The sequence below is a fragment of the Protopterus annectens genome, chromosome 6.part0, assembly GCF_019279795.1.
Source record: "Protopterus annectens isolate FY-2018-M chromosome 6.part0, PAN1.0, whole genome shotgun sequence".
Classification (NCBI taxonomy): domain Eukaryota; kingdom Metazoa; phylum Chordata; order Ceratodontiformes; family Protopteridae; genus Protopterus; species Protopterus annectens.
This window is the reverse complement of record NC_056737.1, coordinates 170,699,996-170,719,259: the sequence shown is the minus strand read 5'-3', so window position 1 is coordinate 170,719,259 and position 19,264 is coordinate 170,699,996. Positions and strand designations below refer to the sequence as shown.

General features: G+C 37.4%; 1 protein-coding gene across 1 annotated transcript in view; it reads left to right on the top strand.

Annotated features, from left to right (window-relative positions):
- The window catches only part of LOC122803789 (extracellular calcium-sensing receptor-like), a 244,216-nt gene that overhangs the window by 45,601 nt on the left and 179,351 nt on the right, over window positions 1-19,264 (top strand). The window contains exon 3 of the mRNA XM_044073476.1: window positions 3,379-4,215. Within this exon, the coding sequence (XP_043929411.1) occupies window positions 3,379-4,215 (837 nt within the window). The remainder of the gene's footprint in view (window positions 1-3,378; window positions 4,216-19,264) is intronic.

Here is a 19,264-nt window from a genome sequence, read left to right as displayed (position 1 = left end):
AGGAATACTTCAATCCAGTTTCAGATGACATTTTAATTATTTCAGCTCTTTCAATTCTATTTGTTATCAAACCAGCTAGCTCTTTAAATATTTCATTAACTAATATTCTAAAACTAGAAGACTTTGAAGACAAAATTTCTCCCGAGGTCTTCAATGCTGCTGCTGTTGATGTCATATGAATCTTTTAATTAGAAGAGTCATTCTACCATTCATCAAAGCTCTCTGGTTTTACAACTACTTCGAGAAATGTCTCTTGGGACAACTATTCAGATAACTGTATACTTTAGTACTATTGAGGCATTATTATCAATGTATATTTACCTCAAACACATAGAGGCATACTCATTTTGAATAGATGTTTCTTGTTTCTCCTCAATCCTTTGCTAGCAACACTTTGAACTATAAATGCACTTGGCTGTTCATATTTCCTTATAACAATTGCTTTTATTTTTTTACTGGGATTCTGAAGACACTCAGATAAATTCCTGCCTTATCTCTTTCAGTCATCACAAAAGATCTTGCATGTCTATCATAGTAGAATATTTTTTCTTGAATAATTCTGTTTCAGTCTGTCTTGAAACTGATATAGTAACAGAATCTGCATCAGCTTATCCAGGTGTCTGAAGCATCATATACAAACTCAGAACAATTCATATTTATTAACAAATGAATATCTACATGATCTCAAAAAGAAAAAAAAAGCTGGATTAGACAGGGATGCTCCTTCACAGTTTAACATGACCATAGATTTCTTAGCCATGGTTACATACGACTCTACATCAGTGGGGGCTTTGCCCACACTTTGAGGGGTGCAGGGGGCTTACACAATAAAGAAGTCTGAAGGAGAAGAGTGATGTTCAAAGTTTGTTTTCTTCTGCATTTTCAATCGTTTTTTTTTTTTTGTCATGTCTGTACTTGGCTCTACATGTGCTGAATTTTAATACTGAGTTGATAAAGTAATTTAACAGAGAAGTGCAGAAAAAATACATTGTCGAAGTCAATGCACTACACTTAAAATATATTAGCTGCTTAGTCATTATAAAGATATACAGCATTTCCATATTTATAGTAATACTGCCAAAAATCAAGTGACTTACAAGCAAAGGAGGAAATAGCAGGAAAATCAGGTACATTGTTCAGAACTAAAGACACGCAACTGATTTTCCTTGTATTTCCTCCATTCCGTCTCTCTCCTATCCCTAAACTGTCTGAATGTTTTTTTTTTTTTTTTTTTTTTTAAAGAGCAACGGAGACCTTCCTTTCTCTGTTGCTTCCTTTTCAAAGTACTGATGTACTGGGTAAGCGTTGGAACACAAGTCCCAAACGCATGCGCAGTACATCAAAAAAGCAACAAGATATCTAGCAGAAGTGGAAGAACACCACTATGCCATTATACAAAGAAATTATTTAAGAAAAGTAAGTAAGTTTTTTCTTAAATAATGTCATAGTATAATAGCAGTAACCAACTTTGTGGTGTTGTATATTAAGATTTATCTATGGTTGGCTTTATTTAATCACTCGGGCTTCGCCTTTGTGATTAAACCTCACCAACCATGGGTAAATCTTAATATAACACACTGACATCATTGGTTATTGATATAATACTGCTTGTTCTTAGAAAAATACCAAATTGCTTATATTATCAATTCTGTAGACAGGCATACATTTTCATGTTTGTAAAATTACCTCTTAAAACAGAACCCAGAAAATGGCTGCTTCCTTTCATATGAAAGGTGAAGACTGACTTTACAAATGTTTTGTGAATATATATATATATATATATATATATATATATATATATATATATATATATATATATATATACACACACACACACACACACACACACACACACACACACACACACACACACACACACACACATATACACTTTATATTCTCAAAATGCTGAAATCTCGAATATCAGCATTTTGAGTCCATGAAGCCAAAACTTTAGAATAGCAAAAGTGCATAAGCGGAAATGCAAATATCTCGAAAACGTGGATATGCAGTGATGCTATGTTACGGGCAGTGTTTGTTTGGGATGCTCGTGTGCAGACTTTCAGGTGAGTGAGTGTATGTGAGCGTTTTTGTAACTTATGTGTATGTGTGTATGATTTGTGTGTGTGTGTGTGTGTGTGTGTGTGTGTGTGTGTGTGTGTGTGTGTGTGTGTGTGCGCATGCACGTGTGCACCAGGGACTGTAGAATGTGTGTGTGTGAGGTTTTTATTTCTCTGTTTGTGTGATCTCGGAGTTAGTATATATAAGTAGGCGAGGTATGGGGGGTACATGGCTGCTTGCCCCCCTTCTTTTGATTAGTGTAGGTATGTGTATGTGTGGTGTTTTGTTGTGTTTATGTTTTTTGTGGTGTGGGTGTTTTGCTTTGTGTGTGGTGTAGTGTATGCTGTGTGTTTGGCTTTGCAATTTCGGCTTTGTGGGGTTTCGGTGTTGTGATGGTTTCGGCTTCATGGACTTGAAATGCTGAAATTCGAGATTTCAGCATTTCAAAAATACGAAGTGAAACCAGAGACACACACACACACACACACATTTATATATATATATATATATATATATATATATATATATATATATATATATATTTATATATATATATATATATATATATATATATATATATATATATATATACATACACAAAATGGCTTCTAAAATAAGTAGTCTTCAGAAATGCATTGGTTATTGCATTGGTTATCATAGCATAGAAGAATTTATATTGAACAATAATTGCAATAATTGTGTCTGTACCTTAGAATTTCATAAAATTATATTTACTTAAACTGGGTAAGCCCACTGGATAAAAGTGTCCCTTTTCAGGTGAACCACAGAAACTCCTGTCTTATTAACTATTTACTTGCTCAGAGTCACATGGTTTACAATGACATTTCTGTCACCCAAACTTAAGACTGCAGTTTGAGGTTGGTTAGCAGCTCATAGCCTTTAACCTCTAGGACAAACTTCCAGAAGTAAAATAATGAATCAGAACATCATTTCTGCATGCGTTACTGCCATACAGAATTAAAGCATATCTGTTGGCTCTAATAAATTGTCCTTTTTATCGTAAGACTTATTCTACTTGAGCATGGTGATCTAATAATTCATGAGGAGTTGAAGCATAGTGATAAACATTTGAGAGCATATCAAAATAATTTTCACTAATTACATAATGCTATCATATTGAAATAGTGATGTAAGCAGATGAGTACATACTGTAAAAAAATTAACAAAGGTACTAATCTTCATACTTGGACAAAAATTAATCCATATAAACAGGAATAAATAGAAACATTTTTAAAATGCTAAATGAGGACAGTAATTAAAATTATTTGCTAAAATATGTACTAATTTTCTTACCAGATCAGTTACTCAGCATCTGTTATGGTACTGAGTGATAAAAATCAGTTTCCGTCATTCCTCCGAACCATCCCAAGTGACCTTTTTCAGTCTGTCGGTTTAGCTCATCTAATGCTGTATTTTGGTTGGACTTGGGTCGGATTATTAACTGACAGCAGTGACTATGGTCAGCAAGGAAGCCAAGTAATGAAAGAGGAACTTATTAAAGCTGGTGCCTGCATCGCATTCTCTAAAACAATGCCCACTGTGTACATAGATAATAAAATTCAATACTTAACAGAAATGATTCAAAAGTCTTCCACAAATGTGATTGCTATTTATGCTGTTGACTTCAACATACATCCCATTATGGAAGAACTTGTTAGGAATAATGTGACTGGGAAAGTCTGGATTGCCAGTGATGCTTGGACAGATTCTCCCTTGTTTGTTAATAAAAAATATTTTAAAACATTTCAAGGGACCCTTGGTTTCATGATGCGGAGAGGAGAAATGTCAGGTTTTATGGAGTTTATCCATAGACTTTATCCTTTTAGGGATCCAGAAAATATTTTTCTAAAGATGTTTTGGGAAACTGTGTTTGACTGCAAATTGCATTTTCCAGAAACAAATGAAACAATAACAAAACAAATCAAACAACCCCAAATCTGTACTGGAGATGAGAGACTACAATCAACCAGTATGAACTTTTTTAATCTTGAACACTTGAGATTTACTTATAATGTGTATAATGCCATCTATGCAGTTGTGCATGCTTTACACAACCTGACAGTCTGCAAAACTGGAGAAGGACCATTTATCAATAACACATGTACAACAATTAATGATTTTAAGCCATGGCAGGTAAAATATATAAATATATGGAGTTTCTTGTTTGTCTTCCTATTAAAATGTATTGTAAAACATTGCAACATAAAGCAGAGTTGTAAATGACTGCTCAGCTTATTGTAAATTTGCCAAATAACTACAAATTGCTAATAATAAATGAGAAGAATATTTTACTGAGCTTTACCTTCCTGGTATCAACAAAGTGTTGGCACTGAAAGTCATTTAGTAGTTGCAACACTGTGATACTGAATTGTTACATCTGACTTAGTATAATACTCTGTGACAGTTTGGAGATCAGAGATCCATAAGATCAAGGGCATAGTACTGACAAATTAAACAAATAAAGCAGATACAGAACAAGGCTTACATTGAAAAAGGTTGTCTCTATAGACTGTAGCTAAAATTCCCCCAGCAAAGCTAAAAATAAAAGTATGACAAAAAAAAATCTTTTTTGATTTTCTGTACCACATTTATTGATTTTCTTATTCCCAGTTTTCTTTATCTCATTGCCAGAAGAGAGGCAGAGACTATATTGGCCATTAAATGGACATAATAAGGCATGAATAATTTCTAGATGGGATAGCAACCAGTTCAGGAAAATTCATGCACACAGACCTACACATACACGTGTATGTATATATGTATATATGCATGTATGTATATATATATATATATATATATGTATATATGTATATATGCATGTATGTATATATATATATATATATATATGTATGGATTCACTTTACATGCTCGAAATTCTGAAATATTGAATTTCAGAATGTCAAGCCCATAAAGTGGAAATCCTAAAAGATCGAAAACCCAGAAGCGCAAAATTCAAAATCTTGCATTTAGGAGATGTTGAATTAGCAGTTCTAGTGTTGCTATGTGTTTCTGGATTCAGGTATGGGTTTTGTGTAGGGGCTGTAGTGTGTGTTAGTGTGTTTTGTTACTGTGATGTGTGTGCGCAAGGGGAATTTAGCTTGTGAGTTGGTGTTTCGTGTGTTTGTGTATGTAGTGCGACCTTGGAGTTAGTATATTTAAGTAGGGAGGTTGTGTCTGGGAGAGCGCAGTCAATCACATGGGGAGTGTAGGGAGGCTTGCCCCCCTGCTTGTATGTAGGATAGGGTTGTGTGTTTGTGTGTTGGGAGGAAGGTGTGTGTATGTGTATGTGTGTGTAGTATAGAAGTTGCAATTTTGAATTTTGCACTTCTGGGTTTTCGATCTTTTAGGATTTTCTCTTTATAAGCTTGAGATTCTGAAATTCTATATTTCAGAATGTCGAGCATGTAAAGTGAATCCGTATATATATATATATATATATATATATATATATATATATATATATACATGTACATATATATAGTCATACACACACACACACACACACACACACACATATATATATATATATATATATATATATATATATATATATATATATATGTTTACCTTCATAAGTGCATTATGCACTCATGCGACTCCACTTTGTGTGAAAGGAGGTTTGCAAAGTTGCAAAACCTAGGCAAAAAATTGTCCGAATGTGCAATGGACGAATTCACATTGGCATTCGCTCATTGCAGATTCGACATTGTGGGTGTGGAGAACACTATAGTGAGGATCGGGAAATTATCCCATTCCCCACTGTATTGCAATTTCAGAGTTGGTATATTAAAGTGGACGGTGTGGGGGGTGCAGGAGGGCTTGCCCCCCTGCATTATGATGTGTCGTCAACATTTTAGTTTGAAAGTCAGTGAATCAGCTGTTCGATTTTGCTGACTTTCGAACTTCTGAGAATGTCGAAGTTTGAATTTCGCACATTTGGTTTGCCCAAATGCCCGATCGATATTGTCCATTATGACAATATGAAGCTAAGCCTATATATACATATATATATATATGTATATATATATATATAGATATATATATATATATATATATATATATATATATATATATATATATATATATATATTTATACTGCAGAATGAAATCATACATAAAATCAAACATTCATAATGTTGAATATTTTTACACCGGCAGAAGTGATTGAAACTCATTTGATTGAGTCTGCCAGTGTTAAGTCTATGCGAGATTATAAAGAATGGGGATAAGAGAACTTGCTCTTTCTCCACTAAAGATTAATTTCAGAATTGGTATATATAAATAGCAGGGGGCAAGTGTCTTGTAGGCAGAGAACCATGTTGTTGTTTACAGATGAGGTAGCTGACATCAGAGGAGGGTGTGTCCAATGACTTCTAAGCTTATTTCAGCTTATCTGCACCTGTTTGAGTGGGGCACTGCCGTGCTGAACATATTCTTGCAGGGAGGTGTGTGCACTCACTTCTAAGCTTTGTTTACCTAAGGGGAGAATGTTTCAGCATGTTTGCATGGTGCACCACCGTACTGAGCATGGAAACCTGTGGAGGTGTGTACACTGACTGCTAAGCTTTGTTTACCTATGGGGTGTGTGTTTGAGTGCTGTGCCGCAGTGCTAATTATATCTAAAACCCAGTGAAATATTAATTAGTTTTGACCTCTGTTTACCTTAAACTAGGGCCATTAAATGATGTTAATGATATACTAGGCAAGTGGAATGCATCATAAGCAGCCAATAACACAGTCAGCACCTACAGTAGAGCATTATAAAGTATGCATACACCCTACAATCTGAATTTCCCCCCATACTCTGCACCATTGGAGTAGAGACTTAGGAATTTTGACTGAGAGAATACTAGAGGCTGCTGCACGTCTGCTATATCTGTATGTGCTAGATGCTGAAGTCAATGCTGCTGCTGTTACTGACAACAGGACTAGACAGAGAAGGAGAGGATTGTTTAGGCCCAGGGTAATCTTCTAGGGGCTACATGAGCTGGAGATTGTAGAGAGCTGCAGGGTGGACAAGGACATACTACAAGAACTCACTGAGCTCTATGGCCCTCAACTCAGACACAGAACCATCAGAGGGGAATCCATCCCAGTGGAAACAAAGGTATGTGTAGCCCTTCGGATACTAGTGACAGGTACTTCCAAAGACCATCTTGGGACATGGCGGGGGTCTCACAGGGATCTGCTTCCAGGGTACTCCACAAGTTTCTGGATGCCATGCTACCACATGCCAGTGAGCACATTTCTTTTCCCCTCACTTCTGTGGCAAGGGAGAGCAATATGCAACACTTCTACCATGTAGCACACTACCCTAAGGTACTGGGTGCCACAGATTGCACTCATGCACATATCAAGTCACCATTCGGTGAGGAAGGTAGAATCTATATCAACTGCAAGGGGTACCACTCCATCAACTGACAGGTAATGTATACTGCCTAGGGCATTATTATGAAGGTGTGTGCTGGCAGCTCTGGCAGTTATCATGACTTCCATATCTGGCATGCATCACAGCTGTACCAGATGTTTGCTAGGGGGGACTTCCCACATGACCATTTACTGGGAGATGCCGGCTACTCACTGGAACCGTGGATGATGATACCCATCAGAAATGCACACACACCAACTGAAGAATGTCATAATGAGGCACACTCACAAACTAGGAACATCATAGAGCATGGTTTTGGGCTTCTGAAATCATGGTTTTGGTGCCTCGATATATCTGGTGTAGCCCTGTAGTACTGTCCAGCCACATGTGCCCATATGTTCACAGTATGTGCCATGCTGCACAATATGATCCTGTGAAAACAGCTTGCAGCAGGATCAGCAAAGGCGAAGGATACAGAGCCCCCAGCAGTGCCTACATCACCACAGCCACAGCCACAGTCACAGGACTCAGAGGAGGAAACCCCTCATGATTTCCCTGTAGGCAGACGTAGGCATGCTCAGTACAACCTAGATTTGGCTAAGAGACAACACATAGCACATTCACTGACAAGATAGGGCCCTAGGAACTGACACCTTACTCCTACTCACATACATAAAGTAAAACTGTTGATGGTAGACAACCCACACAACCTGTACCTATCCATGTATTGACTGTTTACTGCTTGCATTACACAGCGTCAGCACTGAACTACAGTCCTGTCAGCTGCTGCATTCGCAAGGGAAGTCTTTAACCTACACAATACTTGTAAGGATTACAATAATATGGTATCATATGTATGGATCTGTTGCATTTATGCAAGGAAATATAGTGGGCTATGTGGACAGAAGTAACATCCACATGGGACTACAAGTACCCAGTCCAATAATATGTGTCCATAATAATCACTAGGCCTCATGGTTTAAATAAGCACTGCATCAGGCAAGGGAGATGTTAAACAGTGGGATCACATGATATTTTGACTACTGCCTGTCCCAACAGATCATGTGCTGTTGTCCCCGCACCCCCAACAAAGCAGTGTTCCCATATAACTGCTTGAGCAGTAAGTCAGCAATGATATATCAGCGGACCAGGCAATCTCAGAGCTGTAACCTAGAACTCAATCGCACATTATATGTCACAAGTAATGCAGAAATAACAACATTCATATTTATTCTGTTGATTGAGTGATGAATGACTCCAATTTGTCTGGCAGCCTGTGTGGCTCAGTGGACAAGGGAAGTTAGCATGGGTGATGGTGTTGATGCTTCTAATCTGAATCTAGGCACAGCATTTGCATGTGAGGTATTATTATGTTGGTGTTTTCACAGACTCTCAGTCTGTGTGTGGTGTAACATTATGATCCTCAGTCACATGTTAAATACAGCAGACAGCTGGGGAATGCCATGGGCATTTTGAGTAACGTGCAGTACTGTAGAAACAGAGAGAGATGTCAATATCTGTAGCATACCTCTCAACCTCTTAGTGCAATAAATCTGTTTAAAGTCTGACAAAATGGGGGGGATAAAGGCCCACAAATAGGGGCATATGTTAAATACTGCTCTCTTAAATGTAAACAGTTGCTAAAATAACAGGGTCTGTTTCAACAGACAATTTTCTGAAGGATTTAGTCAGACACTCAAATGTATGTCACTATTTCAGGACTTCAGTCTTAAGTTCATCCAAGTGATTTGCCAGAAAACCACATATTTTATGAGAAGCAGACCAAAACTATGAGACAAAACTCTATACATTCTGCAAAACTTTGGACAGTTGAAAGGTGTGGTCTATAACACACAAAATCCCGGACTGGAATACAGGTAGGTGTGGCCTGCTGTAATTGTATAAGTACTGCCAGTCACACTGGGCATGCCCAAACAGTTTAGTTAAAATGAGTGCAATTCTGTTGCCCCATTATCAGACTGACCCATTTTGTATAGTTATGTCTATACATACAGACACACACACACACATATATATATATATATATATATATATATATATATATATATATATATATATATATATATATCCATCTGTCACTATCTCCCTTTCAAATACATAGTATATCTATCGCTATGTAGTGTCAAATAGATATATACGGATATATATAGCTATACATTGATGCATAGACTCTCCCCATATATATATATATATATATATATAACACATATACATATTATACACAAACACACAACTACATTAATATATACATCTCTGTTAATTACAGAAATATGTGTGTGGATGTCTGTATTGTCCTACATACGCTAATAATGGTGTGTAAATCTGCACTATCACACATCCATACTGTTGCTCAAAGGATCCAAACTAAAGGCACAACAGTACATAATCCATTTACCTACAGACCCATGTGCCTGCTAGATGTCACCACATAGAGAGACGCAGGTGAGCAGGTGCTGTAATGTATAATGTTGTCAATGCACTCATGGACAGGGCACATTGTTCTTGCCCAGAGGTTTGCCCATCTAGCTGCAGCCACATATGGCCATACTGGTAAATGTGCACACATAGCTAGGATAATAGCAGTTATCCCACTGTTGGGATACTAGATGCAGATGACAGTACAAAGCAATATTACTGTGCAGACCAGAGATGCTGCTCAACACAAGCCTAGTTTGTGTAATGCACAAGTGTTGTGCCTGCAATCACATGCACAGCAAACTCAACCTGTGCCATGTGCAATACGTACAATGAACTATAGTGAATAAGATCTAGATAGGTAGGGTTCTAATCTCACTGCAGGCTACTTAGTGTGTGTGTTTGCATATGTGTGTGTATACCCCTGCAAACAAACTGCCATGCCCTCATGGGCTATCCACCTGCAATGTTTATGCACTTTTTGGCCATGTAACTTGCTGCTGGCTTCCGCACTGCCCTCTTCTACAAAGCTTAATGATGTCATCCACCTTAAGACTACCAGCTGAGAGTACAGTGTCAGGAGTTAAACCATAGCATGTGTGATAAATACTGTGATCTACAGTGTGTAAGATTAGATAAGTAGGGGTTCTAATCTCACTGCAGGCTACTTGGTGTGTGTGTATGTCCTGATGGCATAAATATGATCATCTTGACAACATAAAAATAGGTACATTTTTGCAGTATTTTATTTGCAGTGTGTGATGTGGCCCCCCAATGGACTGACCACAACAAAGCCTGCTGATGTCATCAAGCATAGTATGTCCTGAACTGATAGTACTAGCAGACATGAGGCATGTAGCATGCATCAGGTACTGTGATCTGTAGTATGTACCATTGCATGGGTAATTGTTCTCATCTACATACAGCCAACTTGCACTACGTGTGTGCCTTGGCATGTCCTGTTGATTGGAAATGGTGCTAGACTCAATGTAGCTATGGTTGTGTGTGAGCCTGTTAGAGCATTTTACATCATATTATGGAAACATAGAACATTTGAACTTCACTGCCATAATGGCCATACAACTAGGAACCAAAAAAAAAGGAACAGCAACCAAATAAACACAAAGGTGTCCGGCACAATGAAGGTTATCCTAAATTCCAGAAATGCAGGCAAAGTCACTCCAAAATGTAATAAATCCTTTTATTGCATATAGGTAAAACACATCCCAAAACGAAATCGATTAAGTCTCCACAAACGGAGACTTCATCAGAATAAATTGTTGAACATCAGCTTTCCTTTTATATTCATCAAATTCCATTAATTACAATCATTAAGCAATGAAATCATTAAACAATAAAACCATTGCCCTGTTAGAATTTCTTCCATTTAAAGCAACATTCATATGTTAAAACATAATACAAATGAAGGCGCTTTTCTTAATACTTAGGACAATAATTCATCATAATACAAATAATCAATAAAGCCTATTAAAAACTGATTTGTATTTTAAAATAAAAATGAAAATAAAAAATACATAAAAAGTAAAAACTATAATTTCCTATGTGAAGGAAGCTTGAGCTGTTTAATCAAATCTATATGCTATGACCTGAACCCAGGGACCTGTAATTCAAAATTTCCTCCAAAAAGTAAAAATACAAATGTTTAAAGAAGTCTGAATATCACACAACGTTAATTATATATAGTAATAATAATGTGTAAGTAAACTACCCCATATGCGTGTACCTTAATACCATTTTTAGTTATCTAAAACAGCAAAGTGTTTATACTGAAAATTGTCTGTGTTCAAATAAATATGTAATTTGTAATTTGTTAAAAGATGTGAAGGAATTTATATAAAAATAAATATCATTTTTAGTGTATAAACAAATAAATAAATAAATAAATAAACCATGTATATAAATATAAATACATGAATATAAATATATGTAAATAAATTTATATTTAAAAATATAAAAAATATATATAAACTTTTCCTTAAAAACATATTTTTATAAATATTAATATAAATCTGAGTATAAATACATATATATATATATATATATATATATATATATATATATATACGCAAATATAAATGTAAATATAAATATCATTTTGTTTGTTCATGTTATTCTACTAATTTATAATTTTGGGGTCCGTGGCTAGTATTTTAAGTGCTGGAACAATAGAAATGTGATCATTTAAACCTTTTCCATAACTTGCGTCTAGCTTCAGCTGCCATATCATTTCCCTGTATTCTACTTTGGTTTCCCAGTCACCTCCTCGTTCTGGGTATCCCACCACTTCAAGTACCCAGAATTTAAAATCAGCCTTTGCACATTTCATGGCGTGCCTATATAGTGCATTATTCTCATTATTTCTGTTTATATCTCTAATGTGCTCATAAATTCTGTTTTTCAACTGTCTTTCTGTTTTTCCAATATAATAACTTCCACATTCTCTACAGATCACTAAATAGACCACACCTCTAGTATAGCAACTGCTATAATTCTTAGCTGTTAATTTAAATGGAATACTGGGTATCCTAATCTCTTTGTTTTCATAAATATATGGACATTGTGCACATCTGCCACATTTATATGTTCCATGTTTCCTGCTAGTCCCTTCAACCTGAACTCCCTTTCTTTCTATAATGTTTTTAATATTGGGATTCCTTCTAAAACTAAATCTCAATTGATTCTTAAAAACTTCGGTTCTAGTTGCTACACTTTTGAACATATCCCATATTTCATTTATGCCCTTCTTAAACCAACCTGTACCGTAAAAATATGTTGTAGTTAGATAAGGTGTGAAAATTGCTTCCTTTCTCCTATCAATGTCAATACTGTTACTGTCACTATTATTTTCTTCGGGTTCAGGTACCACTGTTTCCTGATAACCATGATTTAAAAGTGGTATATATTTAGTACCTCTCCCTGATACAACATATTCTTTAATCAAGGTAATAAGTTCCATCGGGTACCCCCTTTCCTTAAATAGACTCTCAAGAAAATCAATTTCATTCATAAACTCTACATCATCTGAAATCATCCTGGCCATCCTAATCATCTGGCCCTTAACTATATTTTTCTTGAGTTGGTTTGATCGGTCACTATGATAGTGCAAATAGGCATTTGAGAAATGTTCCTTCCTGTATATGTTGGACTTGTAACATTTATTTACTCTATCTTTGGTAAGTTTTACATCCAAAAAGTGTGTATCATCAGTCTCAATCTGATGAGTAAATTTCAAAAAGGAAGTAGTATAATTAATGTACCTTATGAATATTTCAATATCCTCCCTTGTTCCTCTCCATAGGATAAAAATATCATCCAAAAACCTGAAATATTCAACTATATATTGGTTATGTTCAGAATTAAAAACAAATTCCCTTTCCCAATATAACATAATGGCATTCCAGGCTGATCCCATAGCCACTCCTTCTTTCTGATGGTAATAATCCCCCTCAAAATATATAAAATTATATTTTAGTACCAATTCCATGTTTACCGTATTTATTCGAGTATAACGCGCAAAATTTTATACCAAAAAAAGAAATCAAAGTTTGGGTGCGCGTTATAAACGAGGGCTGGGGTGGGGTTTTATACCGATTTTTAATCGAAAATTAGGGGTGCGCGTTATACACGAGTGCGCGTTATACTCGAATAAATACGGTAATAATACATTTCTAAAATCTGCTGGTGTAAGCCAATCCATCTCCACTAAAATCTTTTCAAACCACTCCATGCCAATTTTCTGGGGAATAACTGTAAATAATTCCTTAACATCAATAGTAATAAAAAACACATTTTCCATAAAAACACATTTCCCTATTTTGTTTAAAAAATCCCAAGAATCTTTTAAAATATGTTTCCACCTGAAATATACTTGCTTTGTCATAGCATCCACATATATGGCCATGGGCTGAGTTTTTGATCCTTGTGAAGCAACTATTGGTCTTAAAGGGGGGTCAAGTGTAGATTTATGCACTTTTGGTATTCCAAAAATACCAGGGATGACAGGTTTTGGGACCTTTAAATAATTGTATAATGCTAGGTCTATTAGTCCTGTTAACAATTTATCCTCCAAGATGAGATCAATTTTCTTGTAAAATATATTGATTTCATTTTTGGTAACAAGACAATCATTTTCATCCTTATCTAATATTTCCTTCATTTTTCTGATATAATCCCAAGTCTCCATCAGAACCACACCCCCTCCCTTGTCCGGTTTCATCACTCTTAGCCCCCTATTGTTGCTCAAATCTTGTAATAATTTTTCTTCAGCCCTACTCAAATTGCGTTTCTTTTTTAGATTAGCTTTGTGCTCCTTCCTAATTTTATTAATAACACATCGTTCAAAATTTTAAATTTCATATTGCAAGGGTGGGTTCCAAATACTGTGTCTAGTAAACTTACTATTATTGTTATTATTGTTAAAATTAATAGATTCTTGGTGTATATGCCTAAGGTTTAATTTTCTTGTAAATAATTTAACATCTAAAATAAGTTTCTCTACACTGGGCTGTTTAGCAGGGACGAAGGAAAATTCTTTTGTAAATAAATCAAAATGACATGCATCGATTTCTATATCTGTGTAATTAAAAATATTAAACTTATTATATGTGAGTACAATTTGTTTTCCAACCTCCGTGTAATCTGCGGAGGTAGATTCACTGTGCACCATGTCATAGTCTATATTAGTTAAAAAAACTGATCTCCCCCTTTCCTCCCTTCACTAACATGGTTCCCTGTAGTAGCTTGCGCATATGACTGTTGGTTCCTATTCCTCAGTCTCTCAGATCTTCTCACTTCATCGACTGTCTCAGGGATATTCGTTCTATCTGTAACACCATTTCTATCTAATATGGGAAATTCTTCATCCAAATAGTTGTTTCCCCTATTCTCATTGTATCTACTAGTGTAGTTATTGTATCCACCTTGATGATGTTGTTCAAATCCCCCCTTGTGAAATGTATGGCCACGATGTGTCCTTCTGTCAACTGGTTGTGTCTGATAAATGGAATACCATTGATTACGTCTCTGCACATTAATGTTTTCACCATGTGTATAAGCTGTCCCTGTATTGTATTCGTTCAGGTCCCTATCAAGTTTCTTAAGCTTCCTTTTAATGTTTAAATTAATATACATATCAGTGTCATGAAGAACTCTATAGTAAATATGCTTATATTCATCCATGGTAAATAATAAATCACAACTAATATCACATTGAAGCTTATCAATTTCAATTTTAGTTTCTTGCATTATTTTAATATTGTGCTCCATCATAGCCTTAAAAATGGATAGACCACAATTATTCAAAATACAACAGATTTCTTTGAAAAAAATCTCATCCCCATTAATATTATTCTGGAACTTGTTTAATCTAAGACCTTTCGGGACTATGTTGTCTTTAATACATGTTTCAAAATACCAGTTCTCGATCAACAAGGGTTTATACTTAGATAATAATTTTTTAAACAACTTGCATTTATCCTTATAAGTGTAGCCGTTAGTGTGTTCCCTGGCTCTGGGTGGCTCTCTTTAGGCCATACAGCCCTCACAATCATAGACATATTTATACCCGTAGTTACAGTATCAGCACATATTGCCCCAGTCCACACATGTGACATACCACATAAACTCTATGAGTGCTTACAATTTGCAGGCATTGGCCAACATTGTTAGCCACAGTCAGTCAGTAGTTGATGCATTGTAGTTGAATGAATTCTAAGCAGTAGATGACCCAGAACTGCTCACTGCTGAGCACTGCCACTGACAGATCAGCTATTGGAGGTGGATGATCAGCTATTGGAGGTGGATGTTCCCATGTTATGTATGTGTGCCAGTGATGGGCCACTTAGTAACCCCTATAATGATATATACCCTAAGTGGATGCTTTGTAAATGTTGCCTAATCAGGGGATATAGTCAGACAGCTTGGCTGAGTCTAGGGGGTTGCATGCCCTGATGTACCCTCACCCAGGTTCATGGTCACTGCCTCAGAAATGTCCATCAGGTCTAACAGTCATGCTCCCCCTGTCACACATCCAAACTGTGTGCAGTTAACTGTATGTAGAACACATATATGTGAGCTGATCAGCTCCATGATGATCGCCCCTACAGTCATACAGATATGGATATTCAGACAAAGAGGTGTATAGTTATGTTGGTCAGTGGACGCACCACCTCTGTGAAAGGGTATAACAATTGCCGTTGTCCAATCAGCATGGTGTGCAGCCAGTAGTGTTGGTATGATTGCAAGAGTGTCCCAATGGTGTTAGTAATCCTTGTCAGATCACATGTGGGATACAGCCTAGAATGTTAGCATGTGTGATAGATGCTATGTATCTTCCAATGAGAGGCCAATTATGAACTGCTCTGTAAATATGGAAGTTATGCAACAGGTTGTAAGAATGTCATGTGTCTCATGTGTCACATGTGGTGGGAACAATAGAGTGTAGTTGATGCAGACAGTCTGAGTGTACAGGTTAGGTATGAGTCCAGACCCATCATATGTGGCATCATAACGTATGAGTTCACTGACAATCTGGGTCTGTCCTTTGAGGTCACACATGTAACTACACTGTGCATTGTGGTTCTGCTTTGCATGGGTGGCTACTTTTGTTGCTTACCATGTCTATTCAACATCACAACACTATGTGCTTCTTTTAGCTGAGGAAGTAGTGCCTCCATGTAAGGGGGGAACCTTCATCCCAACTGTCACACAGCACTGTCCACCTGTTTCTGTACAGCCTGCTAATGGCATTTGTCCACCAGGGAGGTTTGCTCACCTATGATGAGCCTGTGTCCCTCCTATTATGTATAGCTGAGTTCATGCCATCGTAATACTGCTGATATAATGCATGGGTATAGAGCCCTGCATACTTGCCTATCCCATCTGAAGGGGGAGGTGCAGTCACATTATGTCAACCTCCCACAGGAGGTAATAAAAGGCTATCTTTACATATATGTCTATATTGTCTGCAAGGGGAGGTACATGCCAGTAGTTCTAAGGAGACTGATCTGTGGCCAGATCCCACCAGGGAGGACCTCACATTGTAGGGGCTGGACTGGTCACCCATACTGGTAAACACATGATGTATTATGTTGTTTCCTCATGTGGGGATGTCACAACATTGCTGCAGGGCATTGTAGATAAGGATCTGGACCATTCTTTGAGCAAGTGAGTTGCAACATGACTAAGCAATACAGTGTGTACATATTACACTTCCATAACATGTTTCGTGTTTGTCTGTGCTCTGTATAGACATCTTGCATGACTCTGTTCCTGCAACATGCTGAAAGTAACCACGACACTTACTTGCACAAAGGACTAGTAGCAGATAGTGCCAAGTGGTGTCCCCTGATCTCTGAGTCAAGTCATCTGAAATGCCATGATAGGAGTTAGCATGGATATGAGCACTAACACTGTCATACACATAGTAACACTAGACCAAACACTGTCAGATCATGCCTGCTGGCTGTAACCAGCAGAGCCCATTGACTGTTACACTATGCAATGGATGTCGGACATATGTCGCACTCCACCAACCATGGCCTGACAAGGTGTATGACAATATATGCCAGCAGGTCTTGCCGGAAACTGTCTATGTCATGTACAAACTGTTATATCAGCTGGTGGATAGGCAAGTGTCTGACAGTCATACTCTGAGAAGATAGCAGTGGGATACCTGCACTGCACTGACACCTGTCACCGGTGGGGTGCACCATCCTCTATTATTGGCACACTCCATCTACCCATTCCTTCTCTGCAGTCACAGCAGTGCCCATGATCTCTGATTGAGTACATTAGCTGGTGACTGTGATAGCTCCCAATATGCCGACTCCAACACAGAACCATCAGGTATCCAGGATGGCCTAAGACACAGTCAGTTGTACTTTGAGCCACTGACAAAGATTAACTGCCAACAACTGCTCAATACTATCTTGTGGGACATCATCCACCCCTGCAAAATATTTTAGTGTCCACACACCACACAAAGTGGAAGCATTACACATGGAGTTATAGACACAGAGAGTAATGCAGCCTTTGACTCTCACTGGTTGGTAAGATGTGGGGATGCATTCACTTTTGTACACCCTACACTGACAGGTTTGAGATGTAAATCCCAGACTGTCCCTGCTATAATGAATGTGGCAGTCATCACAACTATCATTGTGTGCAATGGCACCCTTGCTATGTCACTACACAGGCATAGTGTGCAACTGTAGTGGCTACACAGGTTCTGTGGTACACCAATGCACAGCAAAGATGGCATCACCTATGTAGTCCGTGGCATGACCATACATGTGTAGTCTGTCCCCTAAATGCTTTGGAGGGGATGCGTCTGGCTCCATAGAGGGAGGTGTTGGATACCACTGTGTACATCCCGCATATCCATGACAGGACTAACACATGTCTCACCTGTTCTACATGCCTACAACATCACTGTGGTATACAAAGTACATGCTGGAGAGACAGGTATGTAACACAAACAGTACACCCTATATGAAACAGTCACCCCATGCATGTGAAGCACACATCTGCTGTGACACATGTCATGTGCAGGTTACACAATGGGATGCAGAGTACGACAATCATAACTGGTTTCAGGAAACTATCTGTACTGGACACAGGATATTTGTAGATGGGTCATCACCATCACTACAGCTTGTAGATGTGTGAGTTCCCAAAACCCTGGTGACACTTATCAAGGGTAGCAGACCTGTTCACAGATTAGGAATGCATGAGCAAGCTGAATGATGCCATTGTCCTTATTAGCCTGTTATACACATATGAACCTATGATGCCATGCACTTATAGTGCTGTACCTTGATGAAGACATATTTCTGCTGTGCTGACATGCCATCCTGTGCTGCTTCATTGTCATCGTGTATCCTTAGATTATCCCAAAAGACCCCTAAAATAGAAGCATAAACAGGTCTGTGACACACCTGTCATCATGTAAATATACAGCCATTACAACATTATACAACATGTAGTATACAAAAGTATGTGGTGTACTCATGACAAATGCCAGCATACAGTATCTGTCATTAACCACTACAAGTGGCATGGCAAAACAACAGTGCATTACACAAGTACATGTTAAGTATTATAGTCAACCTGTGCATCAGACACATAGCTTCCATGCCAGGCCATGTGTTTGGTAGTAATTTGCAGAGTGTATGAGGGCAGGTCTTGTTACAAGCAAGGACTTCCAATGTGTATGTTAGCTGTGCAGCTGTGATGACCTGCACAGTGACTTTGGAAGGATTGTGTAGTGCATTCTGATATTAGTGGCCCTCATTAGCAGTACCTGTGTTGAAATTCTGTGTTAATGCATATTAATGCATGACGTAACACGTTATGCTC